This window comes from Callorhinus ursinus, unplaced genomic scaffold (genome assembly GCF_003265705.2).
Source record: "Callorhinus ursinus isolate GAN/ISIS: 27379988/994484 unplaced genomic scaffold, GSC_fseal_2.0 scaffold96, whole genome shotgun sequence".
Classification (NCBI taxonomy): Eukaryota; Metazoa; Chordata; class Mammalia; order Carnivora; family Otariidae; genus Callorhinus; species Callorhinus ursinus.
In genome coordinates, this window is record NW_027397158.1 from 1,115,654 (window position 1) to 1,132,630 (window position 16,977).

At 47.6% G+C, this 16,977-nt stretch overlaps 1 protein-coding gene across 3 annotated transcripts in view; it reads right to left on the bottom strand.

Moving 5' to 3' along the window:
- Positions 1 to 1,852: 1,852 nt before the first annotated feature.
- SEPTIN2 (septin 2) overlaps positions 1,853 to 16,977 on the bottom strand; it is a 124,352-nt gene continuing 109,227 nt past the window's right edge. For all 3 annotated transcript variants that reach the window (XM_073888840.1, XM_073888839.1, XM_025888465.2), the window contains exons 4-13: positions 16,876 to 16,962; positions 15,405 to 15,528; positions 14,407 to 14,541; positions 14,146 to 14,263; positions 10,665 to 10,766; positions 10,133 to 10,278; positions 8,775 to 8,858; positions 7,265 to 7,322; positions 5,623 to 5,725; positions 1,853 to 3,931 (exon numbers count right to left, since the gene is read on the bottom strand). In XM_073888840.1, the coding sequence (XP_073744941.1) occupies positions 5,624 to 5,725; positions 7,265 to 7,322; positions 8,775 to 8,858; positions 10,133 to 10,278; positions 10,665 to 10,766; positions 14,146 to 14,263; positions 14,407 to 14,541; positions 15,405 to 15,528; positions 16,876 to 16,962 (956 nt within the window). In that variant the 3' untranslated portion in view covers positions 1,853 to 3,931; position 5,623. The remainder of the gene's footprint in view (positions 3,932 to 5,622; positions 5,726 to 7,264; positions 7,323 to 8,774; positions 8,859 to 10,132; positions 10,279 to 10,664; positions 10,767 to 14,145; positions 14,264 to 14,406; positions 14,542 to 15,404; positions 15,529 to 16,875; positions 16,963 to 16,977) is intronic.

The window sequence follows — 16,977 nt, forward strand, 5'->3', positions numbered from 1 at the left end:
CGCGCCGCGCGCCCCGCCCCGCGCCGCGCGCCCCGCCTGGGCCCGCCCCCGCCTCCGCGGACGCGCCGCCGATTGGCCTGAGGACCACTGGGGCAGGGCCTGTACGGCCCGCGGCCTGGACCGGCGGAGCCGAATGCCAATCAGCAGAGAATCGCCTCGTTGGACGGCGCTCGGTCCTGGGCGGGGCCTCGACTCGGGAGGCGGGCTTCAGCCTGGGGGCGGGGCCTCGACTCGGGAGGCGGGCTTCAGCCTGGGGGCGGGGCCCCGGCTCGCGGGGCTGGCGGCGGTTCCGGGCGCGGCTCCTCGCCTCCCGGCTCCCGCCCAGCCGGCCGCCGAACTCTCCCCCATTGCACTCCGGGGGCCGTCCGGACCGCGGCCTAGGGCCACCGACGGCCCAACGACGCTACGCTGCGGTGGAGGCCCACGGTCCTCTCAGCCTTGCCCCCCCCTCTAGCCTCAGGACTCCCACCCGGACATGGAGATGTGACACTACTCCCTGGGCCTCCAGGCCCGCGACTACGAGGAGCACACACCCCTTCTTCCAAGGGTTTAGCGAACTCCTACACATCCTTCAAGATCCTGCTCAATTTGCCCGCTGGGCCGGGTCCTGCCCCGCGCTGCCCTCAAGGGAATAGATGGGATCGACCTGGGTTCGTCCTTGACGGCACCCCTCCGAGAGTTTCACCTCCTGAGCTTGGCCCGACCCATCATGTTTCCTAGAAGAGGAGGCTCAAAGAGCTGACCCTCCCCACGGGGCAGCAGGGAGCCAGCCAGCAGGCACTGGGGACAGGGGCTCAGCTTTGCAGAGAGGCCCCTCCACCTCCTGTTCCCACGTCCCCCATCACTCCCTTGAGGCCTCTCCACTAACTGGCCCCCAGCCCCGTCAGAGACCAGCGGACTGTCTTCACTACCCCCAGGATGGCACACACGTCTCAGGGCTGGACCCCCGCCCACACACACACACACACACACACACACACACACACACACACAGAAGGTGTGCAGGGCCAGTGGGGGCCAGGAGGAGAGCGCCTGGTCCAGAGGGGCGGGGGACTCCCTGGAGGCGGCAGGGTCTCCGCTGGTGCCAAACAGGAGAGTATAGGGTGTGAGACCAGAGAGAAGGTGGGTCAGGAAGCAGTGGCAGGTCCTCGGGTGCTCATTGGTGGGGGGCAGCCACCCAGACCAGGCTTGTAGTCCAGGTGTAAACAATGCCCTCTAGTAAGTTGTAGAGCTCTCCATGGCCATCTCTTCTTAGAAATGTTTAGAATTTCCTAGATCTCTTCCAGTAGTTTCTATTTCTAGGTATTTAGTAGTTACTGCCACAGTGAATGAGCACCCTTTTCCCCTCCATTTTCTACTTCATGAGTAGACATCACTGAACTCTTACTAGTGCTAATTTTTAGCACACATTCTCTCACTTTAAGTAGATGGTCAGATCACCCGTCATTAATTTCTCCCTAGTCTTTATGGCTCTTTCTTCTGGGCTGGGGTTGCCAATACAAAGTTGGGTTACTGAGGTTATTGGTGCAAACAATTCTTCCTGATTTCACGCACTGAGGTTATTGGTGCAAACAATTCTTCCTGATTTCACGCACAGACGTCCTGCAGGGCTTTGAACCTTTCCAAGAAGACTTCACACCTTCATAAAGAACCAATAATAAGGGGCGCCTGGGTGGCTCAGTCGGTTAAGCGTCTGCCTTAGGCTCAGGTCATGATCCCGGGGTCCTGGGATCGAGTCCCACATCGGGCTCCTTGCTGAGCAAGGAGCCTGCTTCTCCCTCTGCCTGCCTCTGCCTCTCTCTCTCTGATAAATAAAATTAAAAAAAAAAAAGAACCAATAATAACTCTTCACTTAATAGCCAAATAATAGTGCTTTATTGATAAAAGGTTAGTTTCAACGGATACAAAATTGCTGTGTAAAATAAGTTTTCAAAATACATTTCTATAGGTAAAGATTATCTCTTAGTAAAAGCAGTTATCGCTAAGTGAAAGTATTTATTTAGATTTGGGCAGCAAAACAGAGGGGGATGTAGAAGTGAGACAGTGTAGGTTCACCCACCCTGCATAACGCTTATCAGGTAGCAGCTGGCCCTCGCAGTTCTACCCGAACATACGGGGGGCCTGCAGCCACCACATGTACATGTGCCCCCAGCTCCACCTTTTAAACAGCTTTTACTAGTGTACTTAATGCCAAAATAACCCAGATAGCTGGCCTTGCACGGAGGTGCTAAAGTCACTTAACACCTTCTCTTGGTTAAGAACTTTGTACAACTGTGCCTGGGCCTAAGGCTTGTGACTAGTCACCATTATGCAACAGTGGGAAGATAAAGTTCTCAAGAACACCTGATTACTGTCTATGGCCCGCCTCTGTGACTAACGTGTTTCGACCACGTCACTATTTTGTCTGGCCCAAGCAAAAACTCTTCCCATCCTCAGGGGAAGCGTTTTCTACATCTCTGCCCCTCCTGTTAGAGCAAAATGAAAACATGGAGCAAACACCTGCTCCCTCCAGGTGTCCTTTCACCTGTCACTCTCGGGGCCACTTTCCCAATGTCAGTAGAAATGTTGAAAAAAGCAAGCCCTGGAGCCTCTCAGCACCCCTTGGAAGGAAGGAAAGGGCCAAGGCCACAGAGCACAGAAGACTGACCAGTCAGACCACGGTGCAGATTTGAAATGTCTTTCAGTCTCACCCAACATACAGGGAGGTTTGTAGTACACATACCGAAGGACGTGACGGTGGCTGAAAATGGGTAACAATCTGCACATAAAAAAATGACTGCTGCTATTTGCCTCCTTTCAGAAAACTATTAAAAATTTTAGAGAACCAGTTAAAGGAAAGCCAAATCAGGAAAACCTGGTCGGCATTCAGGCATCATGGGGCCATTAGCCTCAGGGCCCAGGACAGGTCTGGATTCAGAGGGCTATCCCCCAAAGGACCCTGATTCTCACTGCTCAGGCAGATCTTATAAACCTGTAGTTACAGAAAGCACATTAGAGTGCCATATAAAAATGAAAAAGGCTGGTTTTTAAATAAATCATTTATTAATTTTCCTTAAAAAAGTAACTTTTCATGTTAGTTGAGTAAAAATCGTTTATTGGCTCTCTCTGCGTAGGTAAGAATCACTGCTGTAATACGAAAACTGGAGCTGATGGGACGCTCGCTGTCCGTAGTGGAGGGTAACTGGTATCAGTGGGGAACACTACAAAACGTGGCTGTGGCAGGTTCTCTGCAGAGCAGCTTAGAAAATGACCTAGCATCAGAATCCAAAGACTTCTTAAAATTTGCTCCTAACTGCCTGTTTTTTTTAAAAGAGCTATTTTAGCATACACATATTAGATAGTAATACCACTGTTTTACTTGGTAAAAAAGTAAATGTGCAGATGAATTAACAGCATTGAATTATAGCAGCAAAACTGGTTTTAGGTGTGCTCAAAACAAAGCGAAGCAATGGAGAATCTCCATCTTGGTGACCTGGTAGGTAAATGCCCTGCAGACGCCAGCTCATCTTTCCGTATCACTGGGTCCACGTCACTAGCACCCAGGCACATGCTGGCTACGTCCGAATGTTCTAGAAATGAAATCAAGAGTGCTCCTCAACAATTAGTCAGTTAGGCCAGCCAAATCAAAGAAATTCAATGTTAATTATACATACTGACTGATCCTGGAAATCAATTCCAATATTAGTGGTTAGTTAAGGTGGAAGAAAAATGAAAATGGAAGGTTCACCTCACAGAATATAAAGTATAACATAGCAACGAAATACAAATGTTAAAAGAACTTCATACAAAACACATCAAAAGTTTAAAAAAAAATTAAATTCTCAGGCACAGGTACTGTAAAATGTGGATGGGCATCCCTCCAATGATCTCTCGGAAACACGCAGCTGTGGTACTCATGCGGAATGTTTTCTGTATCTTCTAAAAGCATTTTCTGGAAAAACAAAATATGACATATGTAAATCGAAGTGGTACAGCACTCACTGCTGTGACCATTAACAGCATCATTTTCTGTATAACAAAGGGCACAAACTGAGCAGAAGGCTGGCTCCTATGACCAGAGTTAACTAAATCAAAACATCTCTTGGGAACCGGGGGCAACACCAAATTGCAGAGTATGCAAAAATATATATTAGTTGTATATCCCTAAAGTAGATTCTTCATAATTTCATCAAGTTTTAAAATTAGGGAAGCATCAAGATCAGAGAAAATGAGCAAACGTCTGTCACCTCCTCCGGCCTCAAGTGAGCCCCACCGCTCAGAAGTCCTGTTTCTTTCAGAAGTCCCGTTTCTTTCTAATTTGCCAGCCTTTCCTCAGACGCCAAACCTGCTCATGCAGCATCAGCCTCATGGGGTTGGGAGTGCTGACATTTCACCAGCTATATGAGTACAGGCAAGTAATTTCAAACCCTGGCACACCACAGTGTCCTCAATGGTGCCGTGTGGACACAGCGTCAACAAGATGCTGAAAGTAAACCACCAACTCTGGCTCAGGTGGGGGGGTTATGTGAACATTTCCGTTCCAGTAGCTGGCTACACCGAACATGGGTATTTGTGTGCTTCATACGTATCTGAGACCTTTCCCCACAAGCCACAAGGGCTGGGGTGTTGTTCTGGTGGCCGGTGCTCCCACACGCCCCTGCAGGTCCTTCCTCTATCACCCGCGCATCTGCTGTGGCAGACTGCTGAGCGTCCCAGGTCCAGGGCTCCCTGCCTTCTGGCTCATCAATCCTGTCCCGAGTCGGCTAAGCCTCAGCTCACTCATGTCCCCACATCACCTCCTCTTGTCACGAACATTCTCCTGCCTCTACAATCAGGCTCCCACCTGTAGTGGACCTCTGCACCTGCACCCCCAGTTTCCCATCCTCAGATCTGTGCCTGTGGCCAGCACCCACTCGGTCTGCCTAACCCCAGGCATCTCTCTTCCAGGGAGCCTCGGGCCTCTGCCCCAACCGCATGTAGCTGTTTCCTCCTTTGGCCTGTATTTGACTTTACCTCTCCTTCCTTCCTCTGGGAGGTGCTGACAGCGGTCACCTAGATAGCTCTGAATGCCCACCTGTCCCCAGGACAGAGGGGAGCAGACATTTGTTTTTTCCCCGGTCCGCAGTCCCTGGCGTCTGCAGATTCCCTTCTAACAGGGAGGCCAGCACACACCGGGCCAGACATCTACATGACTCACTGACTGCCATGGGGCGGAGCAGAGCTGTGGTGAAGGGTGGGAAGTCAGCAGTCCCCCTCGAGGTCCCTGGCCCACCTGGCATAATCTGCCCTTTTACGCCCTCTTTACCTTTGGTCTGCATAATCTGTTTTAATAACACTTTCAAAGCTCTCTTTGTTTTCAGCTGTAATAAGTTTCTAATTGCATGACTAATAAAGGTTATTTTAATATTTAAATTGTCTTCATTAATTATATTCGTAAACTCAGAAAGAAACGGAAAGTGTTTGTAAGACACGCAGAGCCAAGGGGAAGCTTCCATTTTTAAGAAGCTGCCTGGTCTCCTTGAACGCTATGGAGTTAAACACAAGAGCTTCAAAATGCAAGGCGTTAGTAAGACGAGAGGGAGGTGTCTGTCATGACATCTAAGTTGAGGCATCTGAAAGCACTATTTGTCTTCTAGGCTTTACCTTACACATGGTGCCCGTGGACCCCACCATCGCCGTCCCCACCCTGCATCTGCAGCTGCATCTGCGCCTGCATCCTTGCGATCATCTCCTGCATGCGGCGAAGCTACGGGCACAGAACACAGGGACACATTATTGACTCTCAAGGTCCACCCTCCCTGGACACTCTTTATGCGTGTTGTGTGATTCCTAAAATTTCAGCTTACATGCTTTCCCAAAACATGACAAAGAGTTAACACACAAAGAACTCTTATAATAAATCGGTAGAAAAACAAATAACTCAAACGAAAACTAAGCAGATAACATGCAATTCAATTAAGAAACAGAAATTAGCAGCAAACTGAAGAATTAAGAAAGACAAGACAACAGAAGATGCTTTTTAACCTAAAACGTGGGAAAGAGGCTGCCACTACCAGGTGGGGGGTGGGCCTGGGACTTCTCTAGAGGGCAGCAAGGTCCCCGCTACTCACGTGGTGGATGGGCCTCCTCTGCTACCCTCATCAGTTTTCACAACTACGGTTTCCACTAGTTTAGAAAGGGCTCCAGGCACGTTGTTATAAAATATTTACCTGAATTTTCTTCAAGTTTTTAACATTTAAGTACTTTAATCCATGTTGAATTAATTTGTCCAAAGAGGTGAGTTTTATTTATTTCCAAAAGGCTGGCCTGTTTGAGGATTTCCTGGATATGCTTGGATTCCACAGCTCTAGCAAACGCCAATGTCACCTCTACCAAACACTTTTCCATACTTTGAACCCATTTCTAGATGTGCATTTCATCAGCCCGTCACGCCTGTGCCATGCTCTGCATTTTTTTTTCTTTTTTTAAGATTTATTTGACAGAGAGGGACACAGCGAGAGAGGGAACATAGGCAGGGGGAGGGGGAGAGGAAGAAGCAGGCTTCCCACGGAGCAGGGAGCCCGATGCGGGGCTCGATCCCAGGACCCCGGGACCATGACCCGAGCCGAAGGCAGACGCTTAACGACTGAGCCACCCAGGCGTCCCCACCCTCTGGATTTGTATGAGCAGTGGAGCTAACCCTCCCTCATTAGTGTGTGTTTTACAGGGCCTCCCTGTGCTTTCCATCCCCCGTCTTCAGACCAAGCATCGGAACTATTTCAGCAAGCTCTCCCCTAGAAGAACGTCACAAACCAAACCACTCTGCAGGAATGGCATTCAGTTTAGAGAGAACTGTGATCTTTGCAATGAGCATCCTGCCTAAAGTCATGTATCCATTTAAATTCTGAAAACTGTTTTCAGTAGAGTTTTCTGGTTTCTTCTCCATCAGTCCTGCATAGTTCTTCTTAAATTGTTAATGGGTGTAAATGGCAGTTTCTTTCTTTATACTTTCCAACTTGTCTATATGTATTGCCTATGTATGGGAAAGCTACTGAATTTTGAGTACTTTACTAAGTTACTAAATTCACTAAGTGTCAGGGACTAAAGTCACTAAATTTGCACTATTCCCAAGTTTTTCCCACTAAATGGCTACTGGAGATCAAATGATAACACATGTAAAGCAATATCCATACTACACAGAGATATACACAATAAAAGAGATGTGTAATATATTCCTCCTTAAAAAAATAAGGGAGGAAACTGTAATGATCTGTGACGTTCACCAACAACACCCTCCTCCACCTACCTCTGCTTCCTTCTCCAACAGGATCTGGTCTTTATTCATGTCATCGTTTTCCACTTTTCTAAGAGGTGGAAGAAATTACAAATTTAGCTCGTTATTTCTGATGACAAATTGCTAAAGTAAAATTTCACTTTACATTTCTGAGAAAAGTATTTAAAATTACCTGTTTATCACTTTTCTGACTAACATGAATGAATAATGAAATGAATAAGAAAGGTGAAAAAAAACCAGCACGAGATGGCGAATTTTAGAAACTTCTCTAACTCCAAGTGGGGGTGGGACACTCTGGTCTTCACTTAATCGAGGAGTAGGTGCTGCCATCAGGAGGATGGACAGGCCTTAATGGACACAGACTGTGACAAGGACACCTGAACAAGGAGCAGAGCCCGAGCGTGCAGGCCGAGGGGGCTGGTGGGGGAGGCCCACCAAGCGGTGAGGACACAGCTCTTCACAAGCGCACACCTGGCGTCCTCATCGGCCTCTAAAACCTTACTTAATATCTGGTCCCCAGGTAAGTAACACAAAAAAGCAAACCTTAACATACACCCTATATATATACACAAATCCACCAGATTTCAAAAATGTGAATATTGTAATAAACTACAACACAGCCACCCCCCCTTATCTGCGGGTTCAGTGACCTGCACTTGGCTGTGGTCTGGAGGCACATGATCCTCAGGAGCCGTCAGAAAGTCAGCGGTAGCCCGGCGCTGCATCCGAGCGCCTCCGCCCCTCACCCCCTCCTCGCCCCCCCCACAGGCGCACCCTCATGGGAAGAGGGTGAGGACGGGGCAAGAAGAGACTCTGAGAGACAGACAGACAGACCACGTGCACAGAACTGACTGCAGTACGTGGCTGCAACTGCTTCATTTTACTGTTGTTGTTAACACCTCACCTGTTCCCGGATTAGAAATTAAACTTTATCACAGATGTACGTACAGGAAACAGGGGTGTGTGTATAAAAGTTCGGCATGCTCCTCAGTTCCAGGCACCCACACCCACTGGGGTAGATCAGGAGTGTGGGAGCAACTGCTGTACAGAAAATTCTTATTATAAACGATGTAGATCACTTGATACCTAAGCTAAACAGAGATGTGGTGCAAGCAGACATCTACCAGGTCACAAAACACAGATCTCGAATAAAATCTATTGCGATGGTGAAAGAGGAAAGGTGAGGGCACTGTGTGCATTTCTGAGGAGTGGAGCTGCCTTTCTTAAGGGCAGGTAAGTTATGTCCTCATTTACAGACAGAGTGATGCTCTTAAGACCAGCCTCTGGCCCTTCCACTTAAAGCTGTTCTTTGCGTGCAGATGGTTGAAGTTGCTTCTGACAGGTTACAAAAAGCAAGGTACAATGACATTAGCAACAAACACCTGGTAATAGTTTCTGAGTAGGAAACCAAATCATGTTGCTTAGGGTCAGGAAGGCCCAGCAGGACAGGTGGAAGGGGGGACAGTGTAACTCTGTGACACAACGTGGACAGAGGGGGACAGCACGAGGTGGGGGCAACAACCTGCCGCCTCTTTTGAGCCTCTCGGAACGGAAGTTTTCATAGTGAAGGTCCTGGGTCACCTCCTGGAGATCCTGCATGTGGGTGCTGAAAGAGAGAAGGGCACAGCCAGGCCAGCTGCGTGTAGGAGCCGTCCTCAGGGAGAAGCACAGGTAGTCTGAGCTACTTGTTACTTGCTGAATGGTACACAAAGTTGCTGGAGTCTGGGATACAGGGCTGAAGCTGTGGAGGTTTCTCTCCTCTCCCCCACAACAAACAAGCAGAAGCACACCCACAGAGCCGGGGAAGAGACCCTTCCACGGACTTCTCCTGCTGGCATTGCCAAGCCCTGCAGACCACCACCAGCAGTGCACGGAGGTACAGATTTTAGCGGATCCTTTTAGGTAAACAAGTCTGAAACAGAACATACTGTTCTAAAAGAACGTATGGGAAACATGTAATTCAATTATTCCTGACTTCTCAACTTTAAAGAGTTGATTAGTTTATGCTATGGAAAAAGCCATACAACAAAGTGTTACTATTTTGAATAAACTAGAAATAAGACTTTCAATCTTCTAATCATCTCAGAAAACATCCATAATTTTCTTGGCTCAGCTTTTTCAAATACTTAGGCAGTCAAGAATGAGTAAAGATAACGCATTCCTGTCTGCACAGAACGCAGGGAAACAGGCGGAGTGCTGGCGTGCTCCCCTCACTCCAAAGAAACAGAGCTCACAGGAAGGCTCCATCCGCAGCCGCCACTAGAGCAGGCAACCATAAGGCCCCGTCCTGACCTTCCTACGTGGTGACTGAACTACGTCTGATAACTTTAGTTACTCAAGACTTGCCTAGACCCTCCTCCCTCTGATGGGGTAAAGGGTCTTCGACTTTAGCAGCACTCTGTTCTGGCCTCCTGATTCAGGGACAACTGCTGTCACTAACTGTGAACCTTCCTTTTAGAAGGAAAACTTCTGCTTTTGTAGTCAGGCCTGTGGCAGGGGCTAAGAAGGCACTGAAGAACCTCAGCGCTGCCTGGGGTGGATCTGGAGTGGTAGCATGTTTCAGCCAAGAGTGGAAAAGCCGCTGTGCAGCCAGCCTGAGTATTTGCTCCCAGAGCATGAGGCATCCCACGTTTGGTGCGGCCATTCCACAGTGTACATCTGGTCTACTTTCAGCGTCAAGGGAGCTGGGAGACTAGGGAGGAGGGTGTGCTAAGCACTTGGCCTCGAGAGGGACAGGCCGGTTCTGCAGCCTGAGTCCCAGAGAGCCCCCGGGGAGGGCCTTCCACAACAGGCTGCAGCGGCTCCCCCTGCACACCCCGCAGTCTAATAGCTCCGCTCTCTGTGCTAGGCACTGCCCACAGGGACGCACGGGGGTCTTACATGAGCATCGTCCGCAGCTTCAGAAAGTCGTTGTGCTCCGGGTTCTCCACCTCCACAACGCCCCATGGGTAGAGGCGGCCTCTGACCTTCTTGCCCTTGGCTTCAATCAACTGATTGGATCCAACCACAGAGAACGGGATACTGGCCTAGAAAGAGACACACCAGGTGGAGAGGCTCCACACAGGGAACCCTTTCACTGTGAACATAACACAGGCACAGACTGAGCACACTGCTGCTTACTACGTGCTTCCTTGGCCAACTAATGGTATAAAACATTTTACTCAGAAGTGGCACGTATTTTCCGCATGGGAAAAATTATGTGAAACAAATTAAACCCATAGTAAGATTTCTAAACCTTAGGTGACAACTATGTCAAAATATACTTCAAGTAAAAATATTATTGTAACTGAATCTACCGGACAATCTGTCAAAGGCCAGTCTTCCAGGATGTGGCCCTTTGTCAACTCCTTCCATGGTGCTGATGACCAGGAACAGGAGTGACTTGTGTTGGGCACCTGGAGAGCGCGCTTACCTTGAGAAGTCTAGTCTGCTCTTTAAAGTCCTCATCTTCATCTGATTCTGCATCAGGTAAGTGATAGATTTTGATGCTATGTTCTTCAATCTCATCCAGAATCTGAAAGAATGACAAACCAGGAGCAATTTTACCAAACCACATGACATTTTAATCAAATCTAACTATTAGAAATATATCAGAATTATCTAACCGTCAATACATAATTAAACTAATTAGTGATTTTCAAATAATTTTATAAACTGCTGGAGCAGTATTTATGCTTGCCTTTTGAGTGCTCCTCTGTCCAGAGGAAACAATAATGCACCAGTTGAGCACATAGAGCCGCAGGCCAGCACAGGAGCTGAGAGGAAATCACACAACACAGCCAGCCTCAGGAGCCACACATGCCCCAGAACAGCACGGCCAGATGTTGTGGGCACCAGAAGAGCCCCAAGTGTCGCCCGAGGGGGCAAACAGGAGTGAGGGGCACGTGGGGGAATAATCTTGTTTAAGGCTCTGAAGAGAGGACATCCAGGGTATGTTTCAGGAATAATAAGAAATCCAGGATGGCTGGGAAGTAAGCCTTCCAGTTGGGTTAAGCCAGAGGGACAAGTACAGAGTTGCCTGAATGCCAGGCTGGGCTCTGGATTTTATTCAAGAGGCAACAAGCAGGAGAACCACACACTCCACCAACCAGGTTGCAGAGTGGCCTAGAGGGGACAGAACACCCTCTGTGCCGGGCACTCCAGCAGGTAGAGGCGGGCTGGAGCACCAGTTTCTCTCCTGTGGGGTCCTGGGCCGCAAGGGCCAAGCACATACGCCAAGTCGGCAGAAATATCCCTACTTTAAACCCTAATCTGGTAATCTAGTAATGGATGTTCTTAATGGCAACCCTCAGGCCTTTATGACCAAAGACCTCGAACCTGACACACTGTCTGCACTGACTCAGGATTCAGGAAGAGGTCTTTCTTCCTCTTCGCGAGGTCCTTTCAGTGCCCCCATTCCTAGCGGAGGCAGGGCAACTATCTCACCGGTGGGAGAAGTTAGGCAGGAAGCGCGAACCTGCTGCGTCTCTTCCCCTCTCCTGCCTGCCCACTACCCACCTCCGCTGGCCCCATCAGGACGGCCCTTACACTGAGGATGAGGATCGAGTTGAGAAATATGTAATAAATAAGCCATTCTGAATTGGAAAAGAGGAAAAAGAAAGTGGTGAATCAACAACAGTCACACATTTCTCTGTCTGGGCAACTGCACCAGAGGTGGGCTCAGGTACAGAGCCAGGGAAGCTGGGAGGCAAGCTCATGAGCGGGGGAAGAAGAGACTCTTGTTTACACACAGAAATCCCATGAAAAAGATTCTCAGAAGGGAGAAGCAGAAGCCACATGAGATATGATATGGTCAAAATAATATTAACCAATGCCAACATTCAGGGGTTAGGAAGACAGGTGATAAAACAGGCAAGACAAGTCTTCTGAAAGCACAGCAAACCCTGCTGCTGAGGCCCAAGGCTGGTGGAGGGCTCACTGGCCAAGCTCTAGACAGGACAACTGCTGCTGCCCGACGGGGAGCCAGAGTTCGAGATAAAGGGAAGATTAGGAACCACCACCTGGAAGTGGAAGACTAAAGCAGGTCTGCCAGAGGTTCTTCCAGATCAGGGAGTGGGGGATACCAGGAGGTGAAGGGGAGAAACCAGATCAAGAGAAGGGTTAGGAAGGCCCAAGATGAAAGCACTAAGGGCAAAACGGATTTCACTTCACCTCAGATTTTGAAATCGAGCCCTAGCGTTCTGGACACAGGATTAGAGATGGGTGGACACAACATTCTAACTCTGACCCCGCTCCCCTACCTTTCTGGAATCCAGCGTAACATTCTTTATTAGAAAAGCTAGAGTTCCCTTAAGTGGGCGTTACCAAAATACGTACTGTTAAGCATAAACGTGCCAAACCTTTTAGGGGCTCTCCCAAAGGTCCAGGTATTTCCTAAAAGACTGACAAGCACTGAGACAACAGAGGAAAAGGCTGACAAACATGTATGCACAGTAGAAATGAAAAATTCTGCCACGACCGAAGACATCCAGAAAAATGTGAAAACACAAAAATCAAAACTAGGTCTAAAAACATGGAAACCAGAAAACACTTCCCGTTTCTCAGATGGGAGACACTTTAGAAAAGCCGGTGACATCCAGGACGGTTCCAGGGGGGCAAAGAGCAGAGCAAGCTCACACTGCTTTGGGAATGTAAGGTGTTACAAATTTGTTTTGAAGGAAATTCAAACTTGAAATACCCATCTTTCAACACTTAAAATGCCCATCAATTTCCTTTCTCAGAATCTGTCTGACTTAAACAATTCTGAGAAGGCAGACATGTGCCTACTCTGTGCCAGGTACTGTTCTAGACTCTTGAAATACACAAGGGAGCTAAGCAAAGATCCCTGATGCCAGGAATTAAGGGGTGGCGGTGGGAGGACCAAAAAACACACTGAAGAAGTATTTTGTGTGTGCTGGGAGTGTACCTAGCTGAGTGTGTGTGTGTGTGTGTATCTGTTGCTCTGAGCTGTATACGGGTTCGGGGGAGTGTTTTGTGTGTGTGCTGGGAATTCTTAGAAAGTCAAATGGCAGAATAATATATGTATGCTATGGTCCCATCCTATAAAAACAAAAACATAAATAGACTATGCTCTGGAAGGGTAAGCATGTAACTGTTACAACAACTGCTTTTATGGGTAATTAAAAGAACTTTTGGGGTGCCTGGGTGGCTTAGTCTGTTAAGTGCCAGACTCTTGGTTTTGGCCCAGGTCATGATCTCAAGGTTGGGGGACTGAGCCCCGCTTTGGGTTCCACACTGGGTGTGGGGCCTGCTTGGCATTCTCTCTTCCTCGCTCTGTCCCCACCCACACCCCTGCTCACGTCCTCTCAAAAAATGAAAGAACTTTTATTTGTAGAATTTAGCATAGGAGCTTGGACTTGTAAGAAATAGAAATAGGCATTTAATTAAAAAATATATACCAAAAAGTCCACAAAGAGGCTTTCCAAATAACACAGGAAAAGCCACCAGAGTCCAACAACCAGCACAGGACTGCTGGGAGGAGAGGGGTACGCGGGGCTGGCGGATGGACAAGTGCAAGGCGACCTCTTAACGGCCAAAACAGAGGCCCTTTAAACAGTCACAATACCAGGCAATGACAATTAAAACATATTCCTAAACAGACTGTTTGCAGTAAGACATTTAGATCAACTTAACAAACTTCACAGAGAGGATCACACTTCCACATTCCTATCACTCACCTAGCACATGGCGTCCCTTCTACGCACTGAGAGCGTTTTCATGTACGGTGAATTACAAAGAATAAGAACTTGACAACAGTTAGAATATTCATCTACAAGTGTTAGGTGTTCCTTAAAAACGACTGGACTCCTCCCACCTGCTCCCCTGTATCTCAGACACACGTCCACTCTTTCCCAGGCAGCTGGCCCTCAGCTACCCTGAGTAAAAAAACATACCCTTTTCTTCAAGCGCTCCCGTTCCTTCAGGGTGAGGGTGTCGGCCTTGGCAATGACAGGCACAATGTTCACCTTATTGTGTATCGCTTTCATAAATGCGACGTCTAAAGGCTTGAGTCTGAAGGGAATGGAACACACATTTCTTTTCTCTCAAAATTATCTCACTTCTTGTATGAAAATATGCAACTTGGGGGAAACTGTCAACCTAGCAAGTAGAAAGGAAATTCTAAGGACTTGGTTTCTATGGTGGGGTCCACTTACCCATGTCCAAAGGGTGAGATAAAGTAAAAGCAGCAGTGCACCCTGTTATCGATGATGTGCCGCCTGTTTAAACCACTCTCGTCATGCAGGTACCGTTCAAACTGCTCATCGATGTAGGAGATGATGGTCTTAAAACTGAGAAACATAAATATTGGTAACAGTGGGATACAAAAGGCAGGCACTCCCTAACTTCAAAGACAAAACAAGTCTTTTTCTTCCCTGCCTCTCTACCAAATATAATTTGATAACACAGTTATAAGATGGGACTGGAAAACAGACTCCTACATTTGGCAAGACAGAGGTTTCTGGAAAGTGTGCCAAGCATAATTTCCCTGCAGTGCTGGGGGGGTGGGTGTCAAAGGCCCGAACAGAACCGTTGAAAGCACCTGAGGTGACTGAGCAGACAGTGGGCTGCCAGCTCTCACAAGGACTGTGCGCAGCAGACGGGGCAGTGTGTGAAAACGTAAACGCCTGCCGCACGATGCAAACAGCAAGGCAGGGCAGGGAGAGACTCCCGAGGAAGGAAGGAGATGGGAGAGCCCCCCCTGCTTCCCCTTGCCTCACACTTCCTCCTGAGGGGCAGGCGAGCTGGTGCTTTACACTCCACGAGACTGGAGCCCCCCACTTCTGCCATGGGTGCAGCCACGGGGCAGGGTGCTCTTCCACCTGCAGCCGTTCCCGTACCCGTGCTAACGAGGCCATGGATCGACTATCTAAGAGGAAGTCTACGTCACAATCTTCTCCGCTGGCCAGAGTTCATTCAGATCCAGGGGTTTCGCTTATACTAGCAGTTGATGAATGCTTGGCTGTTACGGAAAAAATACTCATTCTTTGTGAAATTCCTCCTCTAAAATGTTATAATCAGAGCACTTTAAAGTGTTTCACTGCTTTATTATACACAGCTACCTCAAACCCAATCATCCCTCTAACACCGTAAACGTGAATACGTTCAAATAACCGTAAGCACTTCTGGGGCCGTGCGTCCCTGCGGGGCGTACCAATCCCTGCAGTTGATGGCGTCCCCATAGCCAGGTGTGTCCACCACTGTCAGGCGCAGCTTGACCCCTCGCTCCTCAATCTCCACAGTCGAAGCCTCAATCTGGACAGTTCTTTCAATTTTCTCTAGAAAAGAAACAAACTTAATGAGAAAACGTACTTACAAATTAACCCAGTTTCCGGGGGGAGGAGCAAGGTGGCGGAGGACTAGGAGACCTGGATTTCGTCTGGTCCCAGGAATTCAGCTGGATAGGGATCAAACCATCTGAACACCTACGAACTCAACAGGAGATCGAAGAAAAGAATAGCAGCAACTCTCTGGACAGAAAAGCGACCACTTTCTGGAAGGTTCATTGAAATTGAAAACTCACAGGATAGTATCAACAGCAGACTGGAGCAAGGGGAAGACAGATTTGGTGAAGTAAAGCTTTATGAAGAAAATACTCAAAAAAATTGAAGCCAAATAAAAAAGATTTAAAAAACAGAGAAGAGAGTAATACATGTGTGGAATAGAGTTGAAAACTAAAGATACAGTTTCTGATTCTGTAATGAAAACTGGAATGCCAATCTTCTGCTAATAATCAACTGTAAGGTGTGGAACCTCCCTTATGTTACATTTTATTTAAAGAAAAAAAAAAGCATCACTTCAGAAATTTGAGACGTCTACACATCCACTAACCTTAATGACATTTTATTTGAATGTCTGTGGAAAAACAAAAGTTTCATAAATTAAAAAAAAATTTAACCCAGTTTTCAAAGAGAAGAGATGACCTGTTAGTTTCTAATTAATAAATGACTTAGAACTTCATTACCCCTCCTGGAGGAAGGTTTTCAGAGGTAACACAAGGACCATGTAAAAATGATCCCTGAGTTGGCAAGGAAACCGGGCAGCTAAAATAAAACAGCAGCTCGGGATGGTTAAAACGCCAATATTGAAAATTATGACTTCTGTTGCTGAGGCAAAGAGAACAATTTATGAATTTGTTTAAATACTGAATTCAGAGATATTTATGAAAGGGCTCTATGTCCCAGGTGTGGCAGCCCAGGTCCTAGGCGCTGACTGTGTGCTAACCCACAATGCTCCAACAATATGCAAGGAGAGTACACACCTATTCCCACAGTTGTCAGCTACTTAGAGAACTCTTTTTGTGAGAAAACATTTTCCCTTGACCCTCCCATCAAACATATAATATAGGCAGAAACTATTTCTTATACTTTTTATTTTTTTTTAATTTCTTATACTTCTACAGTAAAAGAACACCAACTCGGGAGAGGATGGACTGTGGATTCATGCTCAGTCTACAAACAAGATCCAAAGGCTTCAGGTGCAGCACCTTTCCCAACCGAAAGAACATTGTCCTTGTGTTTAAAGCAGAACAAAACTACAAGGCTGAGGCAAAAATATCAATTATGTGCTCTCAGCCGCTTTCATGTAGAGAACTACACTTAAGTAGTATAGGGGGCTTTTTGTACCTGCAGCTCCGGGTATGATTCTTTCTGGGTAGAGATCAGTCAGGAACAGGCTGTTTATGAGAGTTGATTTTCCTAGCCCTGATTCACCTTTAAATGAAAATG